This window comes from Salvia miltiorrhiza, chromosome 8 (assembly GCF_028751815.1).
Source record: "Salvia miltiorrhiza cultivar Shanhuang (shh) chromosome 8, IMPLAD_Smil_shh, whole genome shotgun sequence".
Taxonomy (NCBI): Eukaryota; Viridiplantae; Streptophyta; class Magnoliopsida; order Lamiales; family Lamiaceae; genus Salvia; species Salvia miltiorrhiza.
In genome coordinates this window covers 22,607,930-22,626,843 of record NC_080394.1, presented here as the reverse complement: position 1 = coordinate 22,626,843, position 18,914 = coordinate 22,607,930, and the positions used below count along the sequence as shown (strand labels likewise).

At 38.0% G+C, this 18,914-nt stretch overlaps 1 protein-coding gene and 1 pseudogene across 1 annotated transcript; one reads left to right on the top strand and one right to left on the bottom strand.

Moving 5' to 3' along the window:
• Positions 1-5,154: 5,154 nt before the first annotated feature.
• On the top strand, positions 5,155-5,293 carry LOC131002104 (U1 spliceosomal RNA; annotated as a pseudogene).
• An 8,332-nt stretch (positions 5,294-13,625) lies between these two features.
• LOC131001903 (receptor-like protein 7) lies at positions 13,626-17,209 on the bottom strand. The gene has a single exon (XM_057928537.1). It carries the CDS (start codon positions 17,015-17,017, stop codon positions 13,802-13,804), a length of 3,216 nt encoding a protein of 1,071 aa, XP_057784520.1. The 5' UTR covers positions 17,018-17,209; the 3' UTR covers positions 13,626-13,801.
• Positions 17,210-18,914: the final 1,705 nt, after the last annotated feature.

Genomic DNA, 18,914 nt, shown 5'->3' with positions numbered 1-18,914 from the left:
CACCGGGTAATATGTTCTCTCGCCTGAGCTTAACGTCGATCCTATGGGGAAATCTCCATTGTTTTCGCTATTCGTGTTCAACTCCGTGTACTGGGTTTATTTCCCAGTACATGGGAGCGTTTTCTAAGGGATTCTATAATGGTTCTCAGACCAGTATTCGGGATGTCTAATATTGGGGTTCTTCAGGCCAGGGGATGGTCCGATCCGCTTTACTTAAACATTTCTCACATTTTTTCGTGTGTAGGTACTATGGGTTCCTTTGAAGCTCGCCGTGTTCTGGAGAAGGAGTTCGACAACGCGAGGCTTGGCTCTGCTGCCCACACTACTGAGGTGCCCACCTCGCTGTTCAATGGGCTACCCGCCAGCACCGTCTTCACTTCGCCACCGGGCTTTCACAACATCTCAGCCACCCCGCTGACTGCTCAGAATGCCGCTACCCAGAGGTCTGCTCTGGTGACACCGGGTTCAGACATGCCAGGCTTGGCCCCCACGTCTGGTGCTGGACAGCTCAACTTTGGGTTGGCAGAGCAGATGATGGCCCTGCTCCACTATTCTGACGTGCGTCAGGCACTGGGGACTCCTCTGCTGTCCACCATCCCCGCTGCAGCTCCCCTGGTAGGAGCGATCAATCCACAGGGCACTGAGGCCCCAGGGAGAGATGCCACCCCGACAACAGCGTACGGTGAATGAAGTCACACGATTCACTGAGTATACGCCCCTGAACAAGCCACATGAGGAGATTTTCCACTTGATAAAGAACCAACCATTCTTCCGGGCACCAGGAACTTACCGGGATGGGCCGCCACAGAAGGGGCCCAACAACAAATTGTGTGATTATCACAACGCCTACGGGCATTATACCAGATTTTGTGGACATCTTAAACACCAGTTGGAACTACTGGTGCGCCAGGGAAACCTCGATCAATTCATCGACAGAGGGAACGAGGGCCAGAGGCGGAACCAGGGAAATGATCAGAGGGATCACAAGGATCAGAGGGGTCATCGGGATCAGAGGGATCCAAGAAATAATCGGGACCAGAGGGGTCAGGGGTTTTAACGAGGTTCGGGGCCATGATATCAATAAAATCGGATACGTGGTTCTAGGGAATTCTCTGGTGTCGACTCATTTACTTTATGCTATTTCTTAACAAATATATACTTCACTTAATATGTTCATGCAGAGCATTGCACATGCGACCAGAGGGGGGAGTAGGGTGTACACCCGTAACTCACAAATTAAAAGGGGAAAACAAATTAAAAAATTGCTTCTTAGCAAGTCAAGGAAAAAATAAACAGCCAGGGACAACGCTCGAACAAGGGGAAGAGCAGAGAGATCATGCTGCCACCAGAGCAGAGGGATCATGCGGCCAGTAGAGCAGAGGGTTACACTTAATCGTAAGTCGCGAAAGTTGGTTGCACCCCCCGGGTCCTCCATGCTCCGCGCAGAGGTCACTACTTAATCGTAAGCCGCGAAAGTTGGTTGCACCCCCCCGGGTCCTCCATGCTCCGCGCAGAGGTCACTATTTAATCGTAAGCCGCGAAAGTTGGTTGCACCCCCCGGGTCCTCCATGCTCCGCGCAGAGGTCACTATTTAATCGTAAGCCGCGAAAGTTGGTTGCACCCCCCGGGTCCTCCATGCTCCGCGCAGAGGTCACTACTTAATCGTAAGCCGCGAAAGTTGGTTGCGCCCCCCGGGTCCTCCATGCTCCGCGCAGAGGTCACTACTTAATCGTAAGCCGCGAAAGTTGGTTGCGCCCCCCGGGTCCTCCATGCTCCGCGCATAGGTCACTACTCAATCGTAAGCCGCGAAAGTTGGTTGCGCCCCCCGGGTCCTCCATGCTCCGCGCAGAGGTCACTATTCAATCGTAAGCCGCGAAAGTTGGTTGCGCCCCCCGGGTCCTCCATGCTCCGCGCAGAGGTCACTATTCAATCGTAAGCCACGAAAGTTGGTTGCACCCCTCGGGTCCTCCATGCTCCGCGCAGAGGTCACTACTTAATCGTAAGCCGCGAAAATTGGTTGCACCCCCCAGGTCCTCCATGCTCCGCGCAGAGTGTTCAAGCTTGGATGGGAAGCAGCAAAGGAATGCTTGGATGGAAAGCAGCAGCGAAATCCTCGCCAGAGGAATCAGCGAAATCCTCGCCAGAGGAATCAGCAAGTCCTCGCCAGAGGAGTCAGCGAAATCCTCGCCAGAGGAATCAGCGAAGTTCTCGCCAGAGGAGTCAGCGAAGTCCTCGCCAGAGGAGTCAGCGAAGTCCTCGCCAGAGGAGTCAGCGAAATCCTCGCCAGAGGAGTCAGCGAAATCCTCAAAAAGCGGAGTCAGAGAAATCCCCAAAAGGCGGGACCAGAGAAATCCCAAGAAAGGCAAACACATGGGGTTCGCCAAAGGAAGAGTCAGAGAAATTACGGCAACACCAGTCAACGAATGCAAAGATTTCATAAGGAAACCATCAACCATACCAAAATCAGAGAAATCCAATCAGAGGAGTCAGCGAAATCATCAGAGGAGGAGTCAGCAAAAATTCTAAAGAAAAATTTCCGCACTTTGATTAAAAGGATAAACACGCCATTTCACAAGAAGGAAATCTAACTTGGAATTACAATTCCAAAGTCAAGGGGAAAATGTTTATCTTTGCTTTCTTACAATATTAGAACTCTTATGTCTTCATGATTTGCAGGGATTAAGGAAAACAGCACAACACTGGCTTTCACAATACTTCGCTGGTTGAACACGAAGGATACCCGGTTCAACCAGACTAGGGGGGAGTAGCTGATGAGGAGTAATATATGCGGAACAGAGGAATGACTTTACCAGGGAAATCACGGGGAGCAGCGAGATAGCTTTCGCCAGAGGAATCACACTCGTAAGAGGAATCATACTTAATCAGAGGAAAGGTCCTTGCCAGAGGGAAGGCTTGCGCCAGAGGAATCGTCCACCTCACCAGTGAATCTACCTTTTTGCCCCTGACCACGCGGAGTGCATGTTCTTAGATAGGAGTTTACTATTTTGCCCCCGTCCATGCGAGGAGCGTGTTCGGGGAGCGAAATTACTTTCTTATCCTTAGCTTGTATTCCTCTATAAATACTCGTGCGTGCACACGTTGTGAGGGGGGATCTCATTATTCATCCATCTCTTGTAAAATGTAATTCTCTCGAAGTGTAGTGGAAAAACCCCCCACACCCCGTGGATGTAGGTCGTCTCGACCGAACCACGTAAATCCGGTGTCGTTTACTACTTTCTAGTTTAGGTGTTGGTTTCATGTTTCACCACTAGGCATTTAGACTTGTGAATAATTCGATAGGTTTGATTACTAGCTATTAGAATTAATACACGTGTCTTACTATATATTGATGTATATCTTAGAAAGGTTATAGTATATAATATCATACGTGTATTATATATACTATTATTCTTACTTAATACTGAAGCTATTCATTTATTTCTTATAATAAATAATTATATATATCTATATAACTTATTAATATAAATTATATTCTAAAGCTTAACTGTTCTTTTAAAAACATTCTTTTAATTAAGGGCGCGACTAGACTCGGAAATTCAATAAATAAAATATTTTTCAAATACTTTATAATTAAAAGTTCAATAATTTTTAAATAAAATTTGTAAAGAAAATAAATGGTTTTGGGCTGTGACAGGTTTTATTTGACTGGGTAAATTTCAAGTTTACTAAAACAAAGTGGCTACTTTCATGTGTTAACTCTATTCTAAATTATAATTATTTAAACAAAATAACTCATAATATCAATGTTATATGTAATAAAAGTAGTTCATTAAAAGTAATTTGTCACTCACACAAACATAAAATGATTAAATTTTCACCTTTAAAAATTTGAGGACATTATGGAGTAGTGTCAAGACAATTTTCATGAAGAGTCTATTTCTATATAAAAAGAAAGGAAGAATGTGAAAATGTGAATTCAAAATAATTTCACTTCATTGAATTTTAAAAAAATAAATCATTTACTTTCTTAAAAAAAATCTTAAACTTTTATATTATCTTATGTCATTTTTCTCATTCAATTTATTCCATTAAAACATTCAATCTATTCCATTAAAAAATTAATTCCTTTTAGTTTCAAATTCATCTAAAAAAATCATAAATTCACACCGATAAAAGAGTATAAATTTTAGTGTACTCAAAACAATCATCCAACTTAATCTCATCTTTATTGTCTTGATCCGCGTTGATAAAATATACTATATTCATCTCAATTAAATAGACTTATTTTTCTTTTTCAGATATCCCAAAAATATAGGTCAATTTTCATAAAAGGTAATGCGTTTTAAAATTATTTACAAATATATCTCTATTTAATTCTTTGATTAACTCTAGCATTAATGTATTGTCAAATAATAAATATGGGCATATTAGGAAGTTACTTTAATAGTTTTTTTTACAATGTTTTTTCTAATCATTGTGCAAAATTCAATCAGTCTATATAAATGGGACGAATGACGTCTCTTGAAAAAAATTCTGATATGCATGAAAAAAAATTAGAATTTTTTCCTTGCTTAGTAGAAACCTAAAATAAAAAATAGATGGATATTTTAACTAGCTAATAATGATCATTGATAAAATATGTTGTTAATTGATATATTGGTCATTGATTTGACTCACATACAACTATAAAAAGTCACATTTATTTGAACAATTATAGTATTAATGAGATCTATCTTATACTCCCTCCGTCCCATAAAAATATGTATAACTTTCCTTTTTCGTCTGTCCCTTAAAAACATCCATAGTCCATATATAGTATTAATTATCCCACTAAACATCACAATCAATGTGGAACCTTTTCTCCACTCACACTACACTTTACAAGATTTCTTAAAACTCGTGTCGTCCCATACAATGCATATTTTTATGGGATAGAGGGAGTATAAGTTAAAAATTTGATAATTTGATATAGTTCAAGCACCTCATAGTGATGAGGCAAAACACAAAGACTAATTAAATTTATGCGTTAAGATTCAACCACTTGAATTCGTCTAAAGTATATATATTTATACTTTTTCTAATCCAATTAGTTATCCAACCTCTTATAAATTTATAAATATAACTATATAATAGCAATAATTGGTTATTTGTCTTAAAAATTGAAACACTATAAAGTAAACATTAATAATAAATAAACTTACCTGGACGGGCTCAATGGGTGATCCAAAAGGCCCATGAGCTAGGTTGGTAATCTCCATTGCACTTTGGAGAGGTGCTCGCTTAAGGTCGGCTCAAGTAGTCGAGCCTATTGAAATTATATGTGTGTTATTATCCCTTAACAATTTGAAGAGAGTGTCTTTTTTCGACGGTATGACAAATAAAAAACAAAAGATGCAAAATTTGATAATTGAATTATATATAGTGTAGTGTTGTGCTATTAACACCCCTTAACAATTTGTGGGCTTTTGTCTTGACTTTATTTCATTATTGTTCAGAGGCATAGGGTTATTAATATAGTTCATGATACCTTAGAAAGATATTCTTGGTGGTCTATCTTCAACTATTTGTGCGGCTGATAGTTTTGTACTTTTTGTTGTAGTAATACTAATAGGCTCTATAGAGTTGTTCGAGATTCCTAAAAGCACTGATGGTGTTTATTCATTTGACTATTATCAGAAAAAGTGTCATCGTTCTTTAGTAGCAGGGGCTTCAGAATTTAGCTTAGCAACAAACTTGAAACCAAATCTCCACTTGAGGACGGTCCATCACATTGTGATGAAAGCAAGTACTTGCAACCAACTTATAAGTTTCCAAGTATAAATATGTATATGTATTATGCATTTTAAAACTATTTTATGATCAATTAGATACTAAAATCAAATTCCCTTGAAACAATATATATCAAACACATGAGCGTGAATATACCCATTATCAACCCGTTTTATTCTTAATCAATCCATTGTTTTTTTTTTTTGTGTTGCTTTTTGGGCTCAGAAAGCTTTTTCTTTGGCAAACTTCGTTTATTAGCTTATATTATGATAATTAGACTTTTGGAACATCAAAGTGATCTTTTTGGGCACCAGCTCGACCCTTCAAAAACTGGGGTTTGGATCAATCATCTAAAGGAGATTTGTGGCATGAGCAAATAAGGAAAAAAAAATGCATAAGTAAAGGACTATACTTGTTAATCTAATCTAGCTACTTGGTTTTTCTGATAATTGAAAATAGGTCTTACATGTTTTCTTAGCCTCTACAGATGCTTAAGAGCTGTCGTTTCCTGCTAATATGTGAGTTATTTGTGCAACTCCTTTATTTGCTGCTCAATAAACACGGGTGTCATATGCAGATGAGATTTTAATGTGATTAACAAACTTGTAAACCTTTTAGTTGTACCTAGATGTGTAACTTCTTTTACTTTCACAAATAATGAGATGAGTTTCAAAGTGTACCTTCAATTATGTCAAAATAAATGGTGTGCCGCCATGTATAAAGATATATATATTTTTTAAAAATCAATATGGATGCCATGTCATTAAAAGATTAAAAAAAAAAATCAATTTCGAGAAGAATCTAGATGGTCTATGAGGAATCTGCTGCTTCTAACTCTAAAACATGATGTTGGTTTAGGCCTCAACCGCGATGTCTTTCTGAAGTGTGGCTTGCATATTTGGTTGAACTCTACATCATTTAACACAAAAGACAACTAAGTTGAACAAGAAACTTGAGATGAAGAGGTGGAAGAAGGGAAATTAGAAGCAAACCTTTTACATCTTCACTTTCAAGAAGCTTAATAATAAGGTGGCCTCCTGGTTTTAGCAGATGGCCGGTATCCGGGGCCAGAACTGTCTAATTGAACTTCCTGTGGAGCGTTGTGTAATGTGGCCACTCCAACTGCCAAATCAAGCGCGCGCATCCCCAGTTCTGCATATAGAGCTGCGGCCCTAGTTCATCATTAAATAATAAATACTCCATCCGTCCATGAAAGAACTTCCTAGGAGGGAGTGACACGGGTTTTAAGAAAAAATATTATTAAGTGTATTGAGAATGGATTAAAAGGTAGTTGAGTATATTGAGAGTGATGAAAAGATGTTATAATTAATATTGAGAGTTATGAAAAGTGAAAAATAAGAGGATTATAAGTGGTGGGGTATAGTCCAAAAATAGGTAGGAAGTTCTTTTGTGGACGTCCCAAAAAGGAAAGATAGAGAGTTATTTTGTGAACGGAGGGAATACTAAATATGGACATATTAGAAAATTTACTTATATATTTTGATTTCCAATAATGTTTCTTAATACTTGTGAAAATTTCAATCAGCCTATATATACTTCCTCCATCTACAAAAAATAGTTCATTTTAGTCATTTTTAAATGTCCACATAAATTAGTTCATTTTCATTTTTAAAAACTATCTATAAAATGGTGGGCCCTATTCTCCACTCAAAATACAGTTAATTATCATTATAAACACTACTCCCTTTCTTCATTAACAACACAATAACTATTTTTATTAAAATTCGTGCCGTCCCTTACTATGACTATTTTTTGTGGACGAAGGGAATATTATACACGCTCCCTCCCATTTACAAGCTTGTTTTCCATTTTTCGAATGTCTCAAATATATATATGTTGTTTTCATAATTGTTTTTACTATTATATCTATATTTATTTTTTTAATGTAACTTCAACTTTAATTCATCATTAAATAATAAATATGGACATGTTTGTATATTTTTTATTTTTAATGATTTTTCTTAATTTTTCTATAAATTTCAATCAACTTATATAAATGGAACGAAAGGCGAGTTAGGTAGAGATTCATATAGTAATGAGTGTAGATAAATTTCTTATATGAAATTTTACTGCATATGAAAATAGTCGTATTTAAAATTTTACACAAGGTTAGTATATTTAATATATAGTAATTCTATAGTTACAGTTTGTATAAAATTTAAATTGATATGAATTGTCGTTAATTTTTTACCTCCATTACATTGGACTTGTCAATAAAATTCAAATTTATATTTTTTAAAGGGTTAAGTACCAAATACCCCCTTATCGATGACGTCCCTATCGCGTACAGGACCCTATAGTCAGGGTAAGCGTTGTTTACTACCTCAACATGGCAAAATCGAACCAATTCCCCCCCCCCCCCCCCGCATTTTAACGGTACTTAACACCGTTAATTTTTAAATTTTTTATTTTATTTTTAATTAAGGTGGTCCCCTATCTTGTGTTTTTCGGCGACAACGAAAGAGGCCGTTGAGCCGTCGAGCCAGAATCTCACCATCGCCGGTCTTCTTCCATCACCATTCCAGGCAACCAAATTCCATCACCATTTCATCGCCGGAATCTCACCAAATTCCTCCATCACCATCAGCAAACAACAACAAAAAAAAACCTCAAATCTTTAGTGAAAAAGCAGATCTATTGAATAAAAATGAAAAACCCCCTCTTCCCCCCCCTCCTCCCAAAATTCCAGGCCACCTTCGAAATCTCCTCCAAAATTTGGGGCACCGCCGCTGTCAATGGCGTCGCCGCCTACCGCTTGGCTCCTATGTGCAGATAGATTGCTAGAGACCCAACCCATAGCATAGATCCACCGGGGAGAAAATGATAGAGCGAGAGAGAGAGAGAATATATACATTGGGGAAAAATTGAAAAAATGAATAGATGTCGGCTATGGTGTTGGGCCGGCAGCGACATCGCTAGAAGTTGAAGGAGCAGGCGGCGATGTCACAGAAGTTGAAGGAGGAGCAGTGGCTATGGCTTCGATGAGTTGTAGAGAGAGAGCAGCGACGATGTCACAGTTTTGGGGATTCTTTTTTGTTTCAGTCGATGGAGCATTTGAAGGAGAAGAAGAGGGGGCGAGACAAGTTGGAAGAGGCGGAGGCTTCCAATGATGAGCTCGCCGACGACATCTTCCTCATTTTCTTGTGGGGAATTGGAGGGTGAGGCGTGACTGAATTGGTCCGAGTTGAGTCCTACTCGTTAGAACTCGAGAGTGAGTTCTAACTCGGGGGGAGAAAGTTGGGGCCCACCTTAATTAAAAATAAAAATATATATATTTATTCTAACGGTGTTAAGCACCGTTAAAACGCAGCGGGAAAATTGGTTCGATTTTGACACGTTGAGCTAGTAAACAGCGCTTACCCTGACTATAGGGTCCTGTACGCGATAGGGACGCCATCGATAGGTATTTGGTACTTAACCTTAAATATTTATTATGTTATATTTTAGGATTTTGATATTAGGATGAGCTAAAATAAAAACACCCTTTAACATATAAAATGAGAATCATTTTCATCTCTTAGATCATTAAGATCTACGGTTAATTATCACCTTGTTGGATGAATTCATGGTCCCGAGTTCGAATTTCATAGGTAGCAAAAAATTTATTTTCGCAATTCATATAGTTACACAACGAATTCATGCGTGTTCTACATAGAATTCATACATTTTAGCTAGTTCGTATTTTATATGTTAAGAAGTGTTTATACCGCCCCCAAGGGGACACCAAGCGGTGCGACCTCCTGTGTGTGAACAGTGAGGTCCCGTGTTCGAACCCCACTGCTCCCCCTCCCCAACTCCCCCAAATAAAAAAAAAGTGTTTATACCGTAGTCTTCTCCTTACAGGGATGAGCTATATATATATATATATATATTAGTTGGGAGAAAGTAGCGATGAAGATTAAACCTATATTCACCTTTTAGATGTCCTCTAGGATTTTTGTTTTAAAATTTAGGGTTAATTGCCAATAAAATACTGAATTTTCGTCCAATTATAATTTTGTACACAAACTTTGAACTGTAGCGTGAAAATTACTAAACTTTAGATTTTATCTGATTTTGCTACTAATTCAAATTTCGGTCAAATATCAGGCTAATATGACGTGTCAATATTTGACGAGACGTATTTATTGTTAATTTCTTATTAAAAAAAAGGAACACTAATATATCAAATCAAATAATAATATTTTTTAATTCTCAAGTTTAAATCATTTTTTTCTAGTTCACTATTACACAACGGATTACTTCAATATATAAAATATAAGTCATTCAAATAGTATAAATATATATAGTTTATATAAAAAAAATCCTTAGATAATGAAAATTTAATAAACTTTATTACTTAGCTAAATAAATTTTTTTATATATTAAGTTATTGATAATTAAAATATTCTTTGGCTGACACACCTAAATTCAAAGAATCCCCTTACTATTATTGAATTTATTCAATTAATTAATTCAACTAAAAAAAATACTACTCCAATCCCCTTACTATATATTATTTGATTTGATATATTAAATTATTGACAATTTCAATTATTTGCTTTGTGTTCTTTTTTTTTATTGATAAGAAATTAAATAAAAAATATTATTTTGCCAACTAATTGTCACGCAAGAATAAATATGCCACGTTAAAATTGGCACACCAATCCATATTATATATTAGCTTGGTAGCTGGAATTTGGATTAGTAGCTAAATCAGATAAAATCAAAAGTTTAGTGATTATCACGCCACAATTCAAAGTTTGTGTGCAAAACCATAAATGGATGAAAGTTCCGTATTTTATGGGCAATTAACCCTAAAATTTATATTTAAATAAAATATACGGATAAATATATGCTGAATATGAATTCAAAAAATCATACTATTAAACTATATGCAAATAGGTAGTTTTGTATATCTTAGGATATCTATGTAATTCATAATTGATACTCATTATCATTTATATTCAATTTTTTTATTGGGATAATGGCTTGTAAATTTCCAAATTTTATTTACTTTCTTATTTTGCACTCATACTTCAAATTCTGTGTATAAATACCTAAATTTTGTTGAATAATCTGATTTTGCACCAGACGATGAATTATTCTCAAACCACATTTGGCAATATAATTTTGAATGTGGCACACATATGTTTTGAAATAGATAAACAACGTCGCTCTCAAATCTCTTTTAACATGAAAATCATCTAAATGTGCTCATTCGTACAATTATCGCTAATCGACGACAACAATAGTATTGTCGCCCTGGATTCTTCTCGATGTGGGACGTTTTCACATTTGCAAAGATTTTATGCTTGCACAATCCGAGAAAAAAGTATAATTTCTATGTTATGAGATTTGAGAGCGATATCAGTTAACTATTTCAAGACACGTATGTGTCATGTCAAAAATTATATTGTCATGTCAAATGTGGTTTAGGGGTGATTTTTCGTCAGATGCAAAATCATATAATCAACAAAGTTTAGTATTACAGTTTGCGGGGCAGGAAGCATAGCAATAGACCTCGACACTGGAAGAAAATTAGGAGCCGTTCTCGACAGCACGCGGCTCCCTGTACTGCTAAGCTGGATAATCAGGAGGAGTCTTCACCCAGCCGTGACGTTACTGTTGGGAAGAATTCTGTGGAAAACAGAAATCGGTTTGAGGTGCTGGAGGGTATGGAGTTAGAGAATGAAGAAAATATGGAGTCCTCAATGAAACCGGTTCAGAATCGACCTCTGGATGATGTCACTCAAGCATGCAAGGAGGACACGGTTGTTTTGGAGGATTCTGACAGATCCATGGATGAGGAGATCATTGCTGACGATCGCGAGGCCGCAAGCTTGGCAAATCGACAACAGATGGAGGACACGGTCGGGGGTATACAGTCGGCCATCGTTCCGTCCATGGACATGGTAGATGTTTCAGCATCTCAGTCTGTCATTGAGCCTACACATCCTATTCAGGAGGAGCTGGCTAGTCGTATTAGCAAATTAGAGGAGCAGGTCAGTCAGGGGATGCAAATGCTCGTTGACAACCCTAAGCGTCGACCGGGTCGACCTAAAAAGGGTATGGAACGTACGCAAGATCCGCCGAATCCGATTGACAGTATCAAAAATCGGCTCAGGAACAAGGGCGCCGTTCTTGACACTCCGTTGCCAGTGGAGTTCTTGAATAAAGTGCCAAATGCTCAGTCTGGAGGAGCGCTTGTGGTTTGTTCTTCTTCTTCAGACGCTGCTCGAGCTATGTCAGCTGTAGTTTCTAAGAGATGGGGAGATATGCTGGATGACGACGACTCGTTCTACGAGGACGGTCAATTCTTCTCTTAGTGTTGTTTTGGTTTTTTCGTTGCTTTGTCGTTTTCTTTCGTTTGAGCTCTCTTTTTGGAGGCTCGGCCCTTAGTCTGCGCTTGTGCTTTTAAGGGTTTTGATTTTTTCTTTTTCAATAAAATTTCTAATTCAGCAGCAAAAGTAGGACTATAATTTCCATTATACGTAAAATAGGAGTGTAAATGTAAAAAATGTAAGGTATAGTCCTCATTTTTTAATTTTTTAATACATAGTCCTTATTTTTTAATTTTGTAACATATATATTTAAAAAAAGAACATTAAAAGTTACAGTATGTTGTTCTAACGATTAACGTCAATTTCCGGCCGTTGCGGCCATTTCCGTCGAGCTTTGAGAAGCTCACGGAAGAACGTCGAGACTGCTACATCAATTACGATTAGGGGATATTTGAAGGGAACCGCTTCTGCTGCCGCAAGCATTGTTCAAGCGCCCGCTATGTGTTTGATTTTATTGCTAAGCCATAATTGGGGAAGAATTGTGGAAGAATCATGGAACACATTGTAGAATTTTGTTTCTGTTTCATGTCTGTTTGCTCTGAGAATTTTGTTTTTACTGTTTAATTTCGGTTATACTTGTATTTGGTGCTACAGTTTAATCATGTTTGTTTGTTTTTCCCCTCTTTGTAAAGAGTATAATTGCTTAGTGTTGGAGTTAATTTTTAACTCCATAAAACTTTCCTAAAGTTTTGGTTTGTTTTGCCTTCTTCACGTGTGTTTTGTAGGGTTCGAATGACTGAGTCAAAGAGAAGTTGAAGACTCCTACAAATGAGGAAGATGAGAAGAGAGAAAAGAAAGAGAAAGGGAGTGGTTGAAGGCTCAAACGTAGCTGTTGGAAGTTAAGGGAAGAAAGTTGGTGGAGTTTGTTCCTACAAACAAGAAAAACCTAACCACTTCAACAACCACTCCATCCATCACTTGCAGCATGTTTTTCAAGGCTTGGGGAGCAAGTTGGAGATGCCTATATAAGCTGTGGAAGAGTTTTCATTCAAAGGGCAGCTTGAGAGGGTGATAGGCTATTCTTGTACGAGTGTTATGTTGTGTGTTACGATAACATCTTTTACAGCACTCGTTGTTCCTTAAGTCTGCCAAGAGCTTACAGAGAGAAATCAAGCCATGTAGGGCAATTGTGTACGAGTGTGATTCTGTATGTTGGGATGACATCAGAGTCAACACTCGTTGTTTAATTTTGTAAGGTTTCGGAGTATTACTCTTGAACCGAGTTTTGTTTTTTAGTGAGAGTGTCGTATGTTCAATACCTATGTCGTTGTAAAGGTATTGAACGTGAGTTGTTCATTCTCGATTTAGTCATTTTGCCATGAGGCGTCTTCAAGTTATATAATTTATAACTTGAAGAATTTTTGTATCTCCTTGTGTCTTCTCCCATTTTTATTTATTTCCGCTGCAATTTATACTCTGTATTTTTGTGCGTGCTGTTCCAACACTGTGCACAACATTTTGATCCAGAAGAAGCAACACCATCACTTAGTATTTTCTACTGAAACTAGGGCATTAAGTAGCTCAATGCATAATATATATTGCTTGTAATCGTTTCAAAATAAAAGATAACGTTATTTTTAATGGAAGCTTGATGTACTAACTAGTAGTCGATACAATTCATTGTGCATCATCTTTTAAGATCAAATGTATATTCTTGAATTTGCAGCTATCAGGATGACTCTTTTCTCGCTTGTCTTTGGCTCAAGACAAGATTCAGATTAAGTTGACTATCTGCCTCGTCTTCTGATCTTTCTTTTGAGTTGCAAACGGCGTCTATGATATTGAAAATCTGGAATAAATGCATACCCGAGTGCAAGTCCAGCAACTAATCCACCTGCATAACCTGATCCTGCGAATCTCCAGTCGAATAAGCTCTCTTTTCCAGAACTATCACCCTGTGAAGGAGGTGTCTGTGTGGAGCCTCCATTAGGCTCTGAACAACTTCTTGACAGTGGCTCTCCACACAATCCAGTGTTCCCAAGATAGGAGTCATTTGTGAAGGTATCAAACTGGTATCCTTTCGGTATAAGCCCTGTCAAATTGTTGTTTGATACATTAAGAACGGACAGGAAAGTCAGGCCGGTAAGCTGCTGAGGAATTATTCCGGTGAGTCTGTTATTTGAGAGGTCTAAGGATTCGAGCTCAACCAAGTCACCAAGTGATGAAGGGATTCTTCCATCAAAACCATTTCTTGACAAGTTGAGGACAACCAGTGATTTTAGGCTCCCAATCTCACTGGGAATCTTCCCATGGAACCTGTTGTTGGACAAATCAAGAGATACGAAAATGGTCAGTATCCGCACAAGCACCATTTCATTACCTTTACTCATAATTGTCACTGAATCTTGATAGTACTCATATTGCCCTATTGTTTTCAGGTTTGCAGACTTGATTTCTCTGTTCATCAACATCTCGTCCAGACTGCCAAGCAATTCTCCTGGCAAATCTCCAGTGAACTGGTTGGATGATAGGTCTATTATCCCCAATTTTGGGAGAGAGAAGTTTCTCCTTGGAAGTCGTATTTGACCGTTGAGATTGTTGTTCCTCAAGACCAGAACTCTCAAGTTGGGAAGTTTCTCTAGCCATAAGGGAAACACATCTGTGATCATGTTGTTTCCAAGATCCAACACCTCGAGCATTTTACAGTTTTGTAATGACCTTGGCAGCTTGCCTTCCAAGAGATTGTTGTTGATATTCAGAGACCTCAGGCTGCTGGCTAATGCAAACTCTGGAGGGATATGCCGGTATTTGTTCCTGCGCAAGTTTAAGACAGTGAGATTGGACATCAAGCCTAGACATTCGGGGATTGATCCACTTAGGTGATTCTGAGAAGCGTCAAGAATGGACAGGCTGCTCGAGCTGCAGATCCCAGCTGGAAGTGATCCCTGAAGCAGATTGCCCCGAAGATCAAGAGTCTCCAATGAAGTCAAGGAGACATTGGGGAGGAATTCTTCCATAGAATCGAGACTGTTGTGTGAAATGTTGACGTATTGAAGGGTGCTCTTCCAAATCCAGTTGGGTACTTGGCCCTTTATTTTGTTGTCTGAAAGGTCAAGGTACCATAGGGTGTCTAACCGTTGCAGAAAATCTGGAAACTTGAAAACGGAGCAGGAGCGCATCACCAGTTTACCCAAAAATAGAGAAAATGTGCTGTTTCCTCGGCCACCCCGACTAGATTCTTTTGGAAAGTGTACACCATTGTCTGAAAGATCCAGCTCATTAAGAGAGCTAGTCCACAACCAGTCAGGAACATACCCTTGGATTCGATTGTTTGAAAGATTCAGAGTCCTCAGCAGTTGTTGTTTCTTGAGGAAAGTTGGGAATTCTGTCAAGTTGCATCTGCTCAACTTTAGGTCCTCCAGGCTTGGAAACATCAAATCTGGATCATCACTTCTGATGTTTAAGCTATTGAAAGAAAGGTCGAGGCTTGTTAAGTTGCTGAGATGCTGGAACGCCTCCAGCTTCATGGAGCCTGCGAATTTGTTACTAGCAAGTGAAAGAAAAATGAGATTTGGGATTGCACTCATTGATGTTGGTATCTCCCCACTCAGGTTGTTCCTGTCTAGATACAGCTGCTCCAGTACTGAAGAGGAGGCTGAAAATTCCCCAAGTTCTCCACTCAAACGGTTGTCGTTTAAGTACAGAATTTTTAGGGATGGAAGTGTGAAAATAAGAGGATCTATTGGGCCTGTTAGGCGATTGAAAGATAAACGAAGGTCTTGAAGGTTTGGAACAGTGCTACCCCTGAAACCCGGGATTGAACCCTCGATGTTATTATAGCTAATGTCTACTTCAGTTGCACTAGTGAGGTTTGCAAATGATGGTGGGATCAGACCCGAAAAGTTGCAGGTGTAGAGAAGCAAACTTGTCACCAACTTCAAATTACCAATTGAATCTGGCAATTTTCCACGGAAGGTCGTCTCATATAGAGCAACCCATTTCAATGAACTCTTCAAAGGAAATTCAGGCAATTCGCCTGTCAGGAGTGGATTTTTGCTCAAATCAATGGTTTCTAGTTTTGGTAATAGGAAAACATTTGGAGAAAAGTTCCCATAAAGTTGGGTGGAAGCGAGGTTCAAAACCCGCAAATCCCTGAAAGTGACTAGAAAATGGGGTACCTCAGAGGAGAGATTGTTGTACTGAAGCTTGAGAGAGTTTAAAGACTTGAGATTTTGAAACGAAGTGTGGATAGGACCTGAGAGCTTGCAGTTTGACAAACTCAAGAATTTAAGATTAGGAAGTACTGACAGCGCTTGAGACCAGCTCGAGCCTTGAGCTGAAAGATCAACATAATCAAGATTGAGTTCTGTTAGTGCTCTCAGATTTCTAACAAAGGACTCAAGGTTTGGTCTCTCAAGCCTCAGCCTATGGCGCTCCTCGAAAGCAAATGGGCGGTTGAAGTCCGGATCATTGAAGGTCGGGGGCAGCTCACAGAAAAATATTGTGGAGAGATCAAGAGATTCCAGCCTCACTAAACTCGAAATCCCTGCTGGTATTTGATCAGAGAAACAGGAAAAAGAAAGATTCAGGTGAGTTAAGTTGGAGAGCCTCTCGAAACCTGAAGGGATTGGGGTCAGCTGGAAATTGTTTCCAGCCAGGTTGAGACGCTGAAGGTGGCGTAGATTGATTATGGCATCGATATGGCCTGAGAGGCTGCTATAGCTGAGGTTCAGGCCAACGACGTTGCCAGAATGGTCGCATGTCACACCATCCCACGAGCAGCAATCCGTTTTGTTGTCCCATTTTGCCACCACCATTGAAGAGTTATCATCGAACGTGACAGTGGATGAGTTGTGGCTGAGGACATCCTTCTGCAGCTGCAGCAATGTTGCTTTCTGGTTGTCGAGGCACCGGTGTGGCAGCTGTGCTGAATGTGAGTATTGTGAGGCAAAGGCTAAAAAGATGAGAAAGAGCAAAGAATTCTTCTTACAGCCCAGACTCATTGTTTCCCGCTATTTTGTGCATGCTTTGTGGTTGGAACCTTAGCTACATATTTATAGAATGCAGATCACTAAATTGCAAAGACTTAAGTTAGTTATTGTTCCTTTTCTTTTCTTACCGACATTTATTTTCTTTAGTTATATAAATTTATCATGCGAAAAAAAGGAGAAAGAATAAATTTCAAAATTTTATCACATTAATTTAATAGTCACCACTATTTTCCCTAATGATGTTTTTTTTTTCAAATCGTATGCCACACTTCATCCCATACACTGTTCTCTTTTCCATTGTTAGAAATGCATAGATAATACTACTAGGGCTCGGTACAATATACCTTATTAAATTTGTCATATCTTATACTTTACTTATATCTTCGGTGTAGAAAAATCACATACATTTATCTACCTTTAGTTACGGCATACTTTAATTACGGTATGAAAAAATCTCATACTTTTGTTTCGGTATACCTTACCGAGTATTGGTGTACCTCATTTTTACGGAATACCGTACTTTCATAAAGTAACTGATATACCAAAATTGATAAAATTTAGTACGGTAGTGTCGATAATTTATTTTAAAAAAAATATTTACGTAAATAAACAATATTTGACAAATATAATAACGTCATAATAATTAAAATATATCACAAGTTAACAAAAAAATAAGGGGTATTGGCCTGTAAATACTCGAACTTTTCTCATTTTCTGATTTTGCACCCCAACTTAAAAATCTACCTATAAATACTCGAACTTTGTATTTTTTCTGATATTGCATCCATCGAATTTTTATCCTCAAATCGTTGTTGACATCCCAAACCCTACAATTACATGTTCTAGATCCATATTGACAACGAACTTATCTTTTTCATTATGCACTTCGAACTTTCCTCTCAATCCGATTGCCATGCCAGCAACGATTTGAGGGTAAAAATTCGCTTGGTGCAAAATTAGAAAGAATACAAAATTTAGGTATTTATAGACTGATTTTAAAGTTGGGGTGCAAAATCAGAAAATGAGAAAAATTCGAGTATTTATAGGCCATTACCCCAAAAAATAAACATTCTTCACATCTCAAGTCTCAAACATAATAAAATAAATCATGTAGTTTGTTCATGTCTCAACAATTTCAAACTACAAGCTAGTTTACAACACAACAAAATTAATAGTATCTACAAGCTATTTTTTTTTTGTACAATTTATTTTGAAAGAGGGGCAATTTTGAACATTCTAGTCAAATTCACTGGATTTTTCTAAGTTTGTGTTAAAAATGAATTTTCGCCAAAATTAATGTATTTACGTGCAATTATTCCTTATATTTACATTTCTATTTACAAGTATATAATAATTTAGAAGACGGTGGTGAAATTTAAACTCATAATTTTTTTAACAACGAAATCAATCCACCAGCTAAGAATACTTGCATAGTCCTACTAGAGAGTGAATTAGGAGCGTTGTTTACTCGTTTTGGAGAAAAGTCTCTTTCGTGCTTCAATGGGAGTATTTATGGGGAGAGGAATTGGAAATCAAAATTTGAAATTTCTTTGAAATGAGTTAATGTGTATATATGTATTGCTAGTCAATTGGGTAATGTTGTGAAGTATGTGAAGTGAGTGGAATTTACGTGTGGGCTATGTACATGCATTTGTCAAATCTTGGCAATTACCATCACCAAAAACCTCCAAATTTGAATAATAAAATGGGGGACATAGAATTAGTCTTCTCATCTTAGTCAAGGTGGAGTCTTCACTTCTATCACATCACAAAGGTTATCTCTTCACATCCAATTGGACCAATTCAAACAATATAACACTTCGGATCTTGCAAATGGTATATTCAATATAAAAAATTAAAATGAAATTTCTATATGATTTATGGTTGGTCAAATGGTTTTCCATTGTGA